This window comes from Triticum dicoccoides, chromosome 4B (genome assembly GCF_002162155.2).
Source record: "Triticum dicoccoides isolate Atlit2015 ecotype Zavitan chromosome 4B, WEW_v2.0, whole genome shotgun sequence".
Classification (NCBI taxonomy): Eukaryota; Viridiplantae; Streptophyta; class Magnoliopsida; order Poales; family Poaceae; genus Triticum; species Triticum dicoccoides.
The window spans coordinates 621,978,187-621,989,207 of record NC_041387.1 but is presented as its reverse complement, the minus strand read 5'-3'; the positions used below and the strand labels follow the sequence as shown (position 1 = coordinate 621,989,207).

General features: G+C 45.0%; 1 protein-coding gene across 1 annotated transcript; it reads left to right on the top strand.

Moving 5' to 3' along the window:
• The first annotated feature begins 2,171 nt into the window (after nt 1-2,171).
• On the top strand, nt 2,172-3,225 carry LOC119294054. The gene has a single exon (XM_037572330.1). The coding sequence runs from the start codon at nt 2,259-2,261 to the stop codon at nt 2,985-2,987; it is 729 nt and encodes a 242-aa protein (XP_037428227.1). The 5' UTR covers nt 2,172-2,258; the 3' UTR covers nt 2,988-3,225.
• Nucleotides 3,226-11,021: the final 7,796 nt, after the last annotated feature.

The following is an 11,021-nucleotide window of genomic DNA, read 5'->3' as shown; positions in this document are numbered from 1 at the left end:
GCTTCAGATCCTGCAGAAAGAGAGGGAGCTTAGACCGTCTCACCATAGGTGGAATTCGTTTACACTTCGAAAACCTCCATCATATACTATTTCTTTCTTCAAACCTCCTCCCTGTATGTACGCTGCGTATCACACTTGCAGGCATGGTGCGCCAAAGGCTGGAACTCCAGTGGAAGGAGCGGGAGATGGGGCTACTGGAGGCCGTGATCAGGAAGATGACGACAGGGATGATAAGATTGGAAAGCAGAGGGTGGATGGGAGGTCGTGGGAATCGAAACGCCACAATCGATGACATGTGCGGCACGCATCACGCTGCCATCGTGGTCTTGATCCCGCCGATATGGTCACGCGTCAGCGCGACGCGTCTCTTGTCTTGAACCATCATCCTCGAGAACATTGCCGTAAATTGACCACCGTTTTTGCCATCGACTGTCTCGCGACGCAATTGCTGAACCGAGGCAACCTTGATTCATGACAACTGGTGGTTTCTCCATAGCGAAGCAAGAACGTTGTGCTTATCATGCCAAGAACAAGCGTTTTTTTTCCCGTTGCAACGCACGGACATGTTTGCTAGTAGAGAGAAAAGCTCACACTGTAGCTATTGTGTGGGACCAGCCCTGTAGCGCCGCGCCAGAGGCGAGACGGAATTAAGTCGCGCAACGAGTGAGAAATAGCCCTGGTGAAAAAGAAAGCGAGAAACGCCTAGGCCTCTTTGGCCGTGGCCCAAAAAGACCGTCTGATTAACATTCACCTACTGCAAGAAGTACGCATTCACAAGCATATGCAGAGGCATCATTGAGACTTTCGATTCCACTCTGCTGCATTGCACCGACCAGCACTAGCCCACTACTCTTGTTTCCAATCTCACTATCAACTTTTTACACTGGCAGATTGCGAGGCAGGACACGGTCCATGTTTCATCAAATACAATCCCTGTGCTCGAGTCAAAAGTCAGGCTCGCAAAAGATGCAGGCCGGCGGAAGCACACTCGAATGGAGCAACCATGTTCTCGATCGATCTCCCTCCTTTTCTTTTCCCTCTAGATTTTTCCTTTTATCTGTCACACCTGCTGTCTCATGTATGTGAGCAGCTCAGCTCATCACGGCCGCATGAAACCTAACCAACCGATGCTTAGTTAACTAATAGTAGAACTAAGCACATGCTTTGAGTACGTTTAATCTAGATTAGACCCCAGGAGTAGTGCGATGGCAAGTTCGGTAACCTACCGTTCTTATGTCGAGCAAATGAGGTATGATGAAATGAAGCAACGAGAGAGAGACGCCACTTCGCCGGAGTGCATCAACGGATCGACACATGCGGATGAGATGAAATGAATAGGACAGCAACTCAGCAAGCAAACAAAGTGGCGTCCAGTCCCAGCACAAGCACAGCGTTTCTTCCAAGGCATCTCAGCTCATAGTAGTAGTAGTATTAGTTTGTAGCGACAGTAGGACCCCTCCCCTCTGATCCACAAATCAAATAGGTTAGTACATATGTATAATCAGGCCCATCCCATGATCAAATCTCCCGTCACCTCGTTCGTTGGCGCTTCCCTCGTCCGTTTATCTGTTCCGTCCGCTGCAAGTAGCGCGGACCGCTAGTTTCCCGATCGTAGCTTGCTAGCTTAGGTCCGTTTCTGGGCCTTGCTTGCGTGGACTAGGACTTGTCTTGCGGATGCAAACCTACGGCTACGGTACGTACCTCTCATCTCATGGAGGTGGACATCACCGCAAGAAAACGCAAGCGGGCGCAGCCAATGCCCGCTGAATTTCAGAGACTCGATCGTCCGGACTCCGGAACACGTACGCTAGCCTGCATGCGTCTCACCGTCGTTTCGGCAACCATGCCGGTCGCGCTGTGCGCTGATGGAAACGCTGTTTTTCTTTCTCTTTTTTTCAGTTCATCTGGTTCGTGCTAATTATTACTGCTGGTCAGCTGGTGGCAATCAGTCGGTTTACCAGACAGTGACATTGACCACCGAACAGCTGGTGCTCTGATACTACTTGTTTTTAGTCGATTGAAATCCAGTTACTTGGATCTATATGCGTGTCTGTCTCTGCAGCCTGCACACGCCATTAGAGTGCAACGTGCCCGCAACAAAAGAATTGTGTGACGCTGGTGCTGCAGCTTCCTGGCGCGCTCGGTTTCACTCCACCCGGCTCTTCTTAAGCCCGAGCTCTAGTTCCTTTTCTTCCCTTAGCTACCTCGCTAGCCAAGTAGCCAGGCCAGTCACACACACTGCGCTCGAGAATCAAGGCATGAAAGCGACGACACCTCGCGGCGGCGGCGCGGACACTGCCAAGTCGAAGAAGAGGAAGAAGGCCGGCGCGGGCGGGTTCATCTTTGGCTGCGGCGGCTCCAGGTCGGTGGCCGTCGTCGCAGGCAATCTCTCCACGATGGCACTGGCCAAGTCGTCGTCGTCGTCGAGCGCCGCGCCAACGGCGAAGCCAGCGCCCGCAGCGAAGCCGACGGCGCCTGTCTGCCACGACGCCGAGGGCGCGCCGAGCGTGGACGCGCTCCTGCGCCAGCTCCAAGAGCTGGAGCGCGGCGTGCGCGCGCTGGGCGTCCGGGTCCTGGAGGAGGACGGCGTCGCGCAGGCGTGCCGGTGCAGCGCGAGGTCGCCGCGGTACCGGCGGGACGCGTGGGGAGGTCGGCGCGGGCGGCTGGAGGAGGAGAGCGTGGCGGTGGTGACGGAGACGGAGGACCCCCTGGGCGAGTTCCGGCGGTCCATGGCGGAGATGGTGGTGGAGAACGGGATCACGGGCGGCGCGGAGCTGCGGGAGCTGCTGCAGCGGTTCCTGTCGCTCAACGCGGCGCGCCACCACCACCTCATCCTCCGCGCCTTCGCCGACGTCTGGGAGGAGCTCTTCGCCGGCCCCGGCCGCGACCCCATGCAGAAGCAGAAGCAGAAGCGCCCTGTTGTCTCGGGCGCCCCACAGCGCCCGGGCGAGCAGCTAGCTGCACGGCACGTACGTACTGCGCACTGACAAGTTAACTACAGTCCGTAAACTCCCCCATGCACGCACGCACCCACCCTCGGGAATTGTTGCCGTCCGATCCGATGAAAACATGCGCCGCGTGCATGGTTTTCAGTGCCGTGATGAGAAGGAGCGTGCATGTGGCTGGCACCTGAGCCTCGCCTGAATCAGTTCTCTCCTCCGTTAATCCTGTAAAGATATCATCGTACGTTACATTGCCCGTGAATATTGCGTGCCATTGTCGCTTTGTTTGCTGCTCATGCGTGGCGTGCGTTGCCTCTGGTGGTCGACCGGTCGGTCGGGCAAACGTGGCGCCGGAGGCAGCGGGGATGGGCGGCTGATCGCCATGGATCCATGACCATCATGAGGCCGAGTTGCTGCATGCTTGGTGGGAGAGGCAGGCAGGCAGGGCGTGGTCTGCTCGTCGGTGGGCAGCAAAGGGCACGAGCCCACCAAACATTCTGGTTCGGTCGCGGGGTCGATGGCGAGATATCGAGTACTTAAACGGGATCGAATTGATTGACTGACTGACTGACTGATTGATTGATGTGAGCTGCGTCGGTGCGAGATCGATCGTGCGCGCCAAGCCTCATGCCGTGACTGAAAAGGCCGGCCCGGTTGCTTGGTCAGGCATCGGATCGCGGCATGTTTGCCGGCGATCGCAAGGAACATATATCCCGTCGATCGCCCCGCTGACGTCCGTGTTCTTTACTTGTCCGGGTTCGTGCCCATGCCTCTCTGTCTGTAGGCGCTTGACATAGAAATTCTATGACTTTTCCCGGGTGTCACCTGTCATGGGTGCCTGACAAATACCAGTATAACAAATTAAGCGGTTCATATGGCTGGGTCAATTAGCATGTGATGCATGCGTCCAACGATTACGCCGAGTGATAAGCTGATTGACTGGAAGCGCGCGGCCGGCTGCGGTGTTAGTTGCAGGATCATGCATGCATGTACCGTACGGTGGGTGGATGCATGCTGCCTACGGAAACGGGGACCGGGGAGAATACAAAAACCATGCACACCATCGTGCCACATGATCTCCGTCTAATGAAACGCTTGGTTAAAAAATGGGGCGAGCTAAGGTTTAGGTCACTGAAAATACAAACTGGGTCAACAGATTGTTTAGAACCGTTCGATGTGAAGGTAACGGCTATATGGCCTTCTTCAACCTCCGACTCTCGCCTGCTCATCTTCTTCCCCCAAACCACCTGCGACCACCGGCTGAACCACCTACGTTGTCGCCCGTGGCCGCCGGCGCTCCCGGGCCAGCGTAGCCACCCCGCCCTCCGCTCATCGCCACCTCTCGACCCCGCGATACCATCGGCGGCCCCTGTGCCTACTTCTTTCTTCCCTGAATGGACTGGCCAAGATCCGCAATTTAGGCAACTTACTTCCAACTAAGCTGTTGAAAAAATTGCTCAACATTAGGATTATTTATATTTTTTGGGAAAGATTTTAGATGTTCTAATCCACAATTAAGTATTTGATTTGGAATTGAGTCGATCCTTCATTTTTATTGGTGGACTCCACCACAAAAATGGATTTGCTTTTCATATACTTAATATTTGAAGGTTTAGTTGTGGACTTGCCCGCATGCCGACGGATCACACATAAGGAGGAGGAGGGAGCTTGAATGAATCTTAGGGGGGAGGGGGGGGGGGCTCTTGATGCCGACTTAACAAGGACGATGGCGACATCCACCAAAACCAAAAGCTAATGAGTTGGCTTAGGCGAGCACCTGGCCTAGGTGCATGGGCTGGAATCACTGGTGGCATCAACTGGCCAAGGGAAAAGGGCAACAATATGGCGGTGGGAATGACATGACACGAAAAATAGAGAGGATTGTGATGGAGCTAGGAGAGGTGTCAAACACATGAGGGAGATGACGATAACATGAGATTCAACATGCTAGCTTCAAATATTGCATTTTCCATCAATGGGTTTAGCCAAAGCATCACAACATTACCCAAGTAAGCCTCACTCACGGGTATCTAAGAAATTCTTCCTGTTGCTTTTACAAAGCCTCCCTCTTGTATCATCAACCATCGCCCATTAATACAAATTCCAATATTTTTGGATTTCAAATTTAGAGCAATACCTTACCTATAAAATTCGACCAGTTCACCAGATATTATTTCACCAAGACCTATAATACGAGCAATCACACCCACCATTTGAACTATGCGACTTATATTCTCAATCCCTACTTTCCTACTATATTGTTCAATACATTTGGCAGAGAACGTACTTAAGCAATGTGCGTTTTGAGATGCAATCAATCGAAGAGAATAAAACTAGGTGTAAAAAAATAGGAATGAATTTACTAAAAGGGATTGGAAAGGGATAAGTAAAAGGGATTCGGCGATCTAAAAAAATAAAAAGGGTTTAATAATCCCCTCCTACAAATACTAGCTAATTAGAAAAATAAGTGGATGAACAGGATTTTGCTTGATTTTTTTTATCTGATTGGTGACATGCCAAAGCGGTAAGGCAGGGGGACATTTCAAATATGGGTGTTGCCTGGCCAAAAAAATGCTTAGGATTTCTTGTTGTATTGATTGAACTCGACAAATCCTTGCCCGACATTAGAAAAGGAAAATAACTAGGCCAATCAATACTAGATTTTAGGAATCCATAGTTCTAGTTATAACAAAGTCTAACTATTTATTCTTAAAAATAGCGCTCTGACAGGGTCCTGGGTAGTGGCCGGAAGATACCAATAAGGGATGAGCGAAGATTTACTTATTAATTTTCTAATTGTTTCTATTCCGCAATTCATAACTATGAAAGCAAGAGGTAAGAAATCTTGGAATCCAAAGGTTCCTAAAGGATATTCCTTTTTTGCTCCTAGGAATGAAGAACATATTATATGAAAGACTACCAAGACTTCATTGTTATCTTGCACTGCATAATTAAAGTAAGGTCCATCGACTCTGTCTGGAATTAGGTTTGATAGGTTGATAGGAAATTTATAAGTTGTCGACAAGACTAAAGATGCTCTATTTCTATACTTATGAGAGTCTCAAACATTCAATCAGGATCGTCGATTAGCTCTTATATTTTAGAATAACTTAGTCAAAGTAATAAATAAAATGAGTCTCCTAACTCGGTTGCCCGTGAGGTTTCAATGGTTACTTTTGGATTTTTCAGGTTTAGGCAAGAAAGCAAAGAAGAAGGGAGGATTCTCTGCTACAAACTTTCCCCATTTCCCTGTCCTCATTGGTCACTCATGTTTCCTCGATTTAGTGTCATCATTCTTCAAGGCGCCAGATGGTTTGAAGCATACTTACTAGCCCTGCTCCGAGCTTAGTTCAGAGTTGCCTCAATGTGCTTGAGTAATAAATGGAAAAATCACGGCAGTCTTGGACAGTTATTCGTGGCAACTTCAGGAAGAAATGGAATTCAAAGAATATGCTCTAGAGGGCGCACGAATCTTCTTTCTGTCCTGAGTGTTTTATTTGCCTCAACTAGATAAATTGACTTATTTCTCACAATTCTTTGGTTATGCCTTCTTAAACCCCATCCCCAGGCATGTCTCAAACTCGTGATCTAAAACCACATCTGTCTAGCAAGAGTGGAACAAAATGAGCTATCATGTTGAGATTGCCCTTCGGACTCCTATCTTTCTTTCTCTTAGTATGTTAAAATGTGAGAATGTCTTGTGGCGATCAGCTATTGGGTATTTGCTTTGTTTTAATTAACTGGATGACTACTGTGTACTGCCATGGAATTCTTCCACTATTAATTAACTGGACTGTGAAGGCCGCTCTTCCCTTCTCGGCCAACAGCGTATTAACTATGCGTGATAGTTTTGATAAATGTAATCACATTCAAGAGCATTTTGATAGGTCTCAACAGTAAAGAAAACCTAAGAAACATACACAATTTTTTGATAGGTCTCATGAAAATATAAAACATGTTCACATTTTTTTTAAATATTTGCGTATCTAAAACCATGTTTCATGACATTTCAAAAAACTGGTAATGGAATGTAAAACTTTGTTCGCACAATTTTAGAAAAACAAATCAGGACAAAGATAACATGTTCGTGCCATTTAAAGAAATTTTGTAGTCATAAAAAATGTTTGCGTGTTCTTTAAAAATGGTCATAGCATTGTAAAAAAAATATTCAAACATGTATTAAAAAAAATCTTCAGTGCGTATTCAAAATACGTTCAATGTACATTTTGCAAATGTTCAATATGTGATAGGATAAATATTCAATGTGTATTTGAAGAAATGTTCGATCCATTTCTAAAAAAATGCCCATCCTATAGACGCATACATTTATTTAAAGAAGTGACGCGTGTTTGGAAATTATAAAATAAAATGGAAAAATAGAAAGAATATAAAATAAGAAACACAATGAAATACAATAGAAGAAATGAATAGATCGAAACCTTCTTAAAACTGGATGGAACGTTCCTAAAACTGCTCATGGAAGGTACAAAACTGGATTAAACTGGCGCATAGAAGATTTGCAAAACCAGTTGAGGAATGTTTTTGGGCCAACCCACTACGCGAGACATTGTAGGCGAACATTGCTACAGTCTCGTGATAAGCGAGACCTAGCATTTGCAGCATTTGTTAAACCGTGGTTGGATTCCTTTCCCTTGTTTTGGGCCATCTAAAAGAGTTTTCATGGTGGGAGCTCCGAGCTCCTGTTCGGCACCTTAGATGCCCGAACTGGTCCCAGACCATGAGCCGTTCGAAGAACAAGACAATCGCTCAACTATTTCCCTGGTCGCTCGATTGCGTTTGACTGGTTGTGGTCGATTAGTTGACCGGTCAACCGGTGACTTTTGCAAAACAAAATTTTAAAAATTTCATAAGTACATGAATTAAAAACTGTGAATGGATTTTGAAAAAAAGTTCACAAATTTCAAAAAATATCCATTGATTTCTAAAAAAACATTGATTAAAAAAAACCTCATCAAATTTAAATATAAGTTCTCAAATTTGAAAGAAAGTTCATCAATTTTGAAAAAGAGCTCATCAAATTTGAAACATTCATTGATTTTGAAAATTTCATCAAATTGGAATAAAATTTCATCGATTTTAAACAAAAAATCAATGATTTGAAAAATACTTATCAAATTTGGACAAGGTTCATCCATTTTGAAAAAAGTTCATATTATTTTAGAAAAAGTTCTTTATTTTTAAAAAATATAAAAATAAAGAAAATAAAAACGAAAAAAGAAAGAAAAGAATATATTAACTAAACCCAGATAAAAATTTAGAAAACCCGATTCAGAAAAGACAAATAAGAAACGACCAGAAGCTCCCCGCAACCAGACTAGGAAGCTTCCAGAAGCTTCACAAAACCCGATCAACTTTCCTTGCTTTGTGGCTTACATGGGCTGGCCCGTTCGGATCGAGGGTGTGCGCTAGTTTGCGAAACCTACTAAGTGTGAGTTCGTGTTTAAAAAAAAAGGGAACTTAGTGTGAGTTCTTTTCGACTCATGATTCTTCAAAATCCGATTTTGGGAAACAGCCCATAGAATCAGCCGTTCATTTTTTTCCTCAAATTTGAGTCTGAGTTTGCTGAAATATCTGTAATGCCCCTAGGTCGAAAATGTGTACACATGACCACAGTTGACCAAAGCATGCACAGATTACAAGCACAAGTGGGCGTTCATTTTTTCCCTGAGATTTGAGTCTGAGTTTGTTGTATGAGTTGTGTGCTGAAATATTTGTAATGCCCCTAGGTTGAAAATGTTAACCAAAGTTAATCAAAGCACGCACACATTACACGGACAGGTGCAGCATTAGCACCCGCTAGCACGCACACATCAGAGGCCGCTCCCAAATAGCAGGTTAGTTTAGTCCGTTGAACACATTTTTTCTTTTTTTAAAACAGAGGCAAAAGACTTGCCTCATTCATTAATAAAGGCAAAAGTTTATGAGTGTTTGGGTCCGATGGCATTTCTTCTGTAATTACAACCCCACATAGGGGCACGGTTTCAAAACGAAATGTTTTGTTTTGAGGGACTCTCCAGAATCGCAAGAACTGTGGGTATTGAATGATTTTGAGATACAACAAGATTTTGGGATGATTCTCTGTGATTCTCGAGGCAGTTTGGAGTTCTTTTCAACTTTTGGTTCTCTAGACCGTGATTCTTCAAAATCAAGTGAAAAGAACTGTCCATAAAAACGGCGCTTAAGGCGCCATATAGGAAATCTCGTTCATGGTTTCACGATAAAAAATGTACAGTATTGCAACGGGGCGGGTTGACGGGCTAGGGCCTCATTTTGGTATTTTCATGATTTCTGTTACCGTACTCTTTCGAATTATTAGCGATTTCATCTCTTTCGGATTTCTCTATTTACTCATGTTCTTTGGCGGTTTAACAAAAGCATGGAATTCATTGAAACAAAAATTGAGAACACTTATTTAGGTATAAAACATTTTTTTAAAGATGTGCGAGCATTTAAAGACTACATGAATATATTTCTACAAATGCACATTTTTTTAGAAAATGCATGATTTTTCGTTAGAAACTGTATGAGCATTTCCTAAATTCTGAACATTAAAAAATGTGAACACTTTGGTCCTTTTTGTGTTCTATAAGAAATAATGATATTTTTTTAAAAAAAAACTGAACCTTTTGAAAATTTGCATGTTTTCCAAAAAGCTTGAACAAGTTTAAAAAGAAGAAAAAAGGTCAAAAAAAAAGAGAACGGAAAAACGTCAAGAAAGCCGATGGAATGAAAAAAAAAAGCCAAACGGAAAAATCACCACAACTAAAAACCATACAAAACTGAGGAAAGCAACTTTAAAAAACTGCTACCAAAACTCAGAAAAAATCACTCACCCCTCGCCTTCCTATAATTTGGTCCACACAACGCTCTCGCATGAAACTTTGCCTTTTTTTAGAACTTCGAGATGAATTTCGATTTTTGTGGGAAAGGCGAACATATTAGCACAGTGAAGCTAGCTGTTCGAGGACTTGTTTTTCTGCGGCTAGGTGATCTGCGAGAGGTGCCTCTGGGATCTGTGAGTGGTGGCCTAGGGTTTGGTTTGTCAAGGTGAAGTGGTTATCTTTTGGCCAGCTGCTCCGGTAGCGATGGGACGGGGTCTCCTCTATATTATGTTCTTATGCTGTTAGTTACCATGACATTAGACAAAGGTACAATCGCCAAAAGCACCATGAGTACATAGCTATGCATATACTTGCTTCATTTCAAATTAACCGAAGTTTTATTTGCATCTTCAGTGAAACTTTTGATAGTTTGGCCATGTTTACAAAAAATATATCAACATCAACAACACCAAATTTTCATTAGACCCGCCGTAAAATATAAGAACAGAAGACACATTTTTTTTCAGTGAAGAAAACATATGATACTTTTAGCCTCATGACATGCCAAACTGAGCTTGAACAAGATCCGTCCAGTATGCCACGGTTGCGCTCACCATGAACCTTCAGTTTCGTGAATCTATTCGACGTCGATTTGTAGTCACTGAAGATAGCAAACCAGATGCGCAGGGCCAGGACCGTCCTTTGATCCCCGCCGAGAACGAGATGACAACGTCTCCAAAAGCAAAGCTAGCTCCGGAGGGTATGTTCCTAGGATATCCATGGTTGGATTCAGGGACCTGTGAAGCTCTCCGCCTCTCCTCCATCGCTAAAGCAAAGCCAATGATAGGATAATCTTTCCATGTGTTTGTTCTTGCCTTTTTGTTCAAACCGAATCTGTTGACCAGGGTATCTGATCTCTCCCCCCCTCTCTTTTCCTTTCTACATACAGCACCTGGTGTATCATGAGGGCGTTCTGGTGTCTATGTTCTTTTCTTTGCATGGGCTGGTGTCTATGTTCTTGATGCTCCAAGAAAGATGAGGACATCTTGTCGCCTCTGTACTGTGCGCTGGTGAAGAAGGCAAGTCGCCATCAAGAATCGAATGCCATCGGTTTTGCAGGCAGATAAATAGCCGTCCGTCCGTGTGCACAGATTCTTACAATCCATCCAACCAGTCTCAACCTCTGTTTGCTGCATACTGCACAGCTTATTTGCTTAGGAAAGGTGACCGAGTGATC

Bases quoted from the DNA above. Each gene is read 5' to 3' on its own strand.
- LOC119294054 (XM_037572330.1), top strand. From the start codon at position 2,259: ATGAAAGCGACGACACCTCGCGGCGGCGGCGCGGACACTGCCAAGTCG.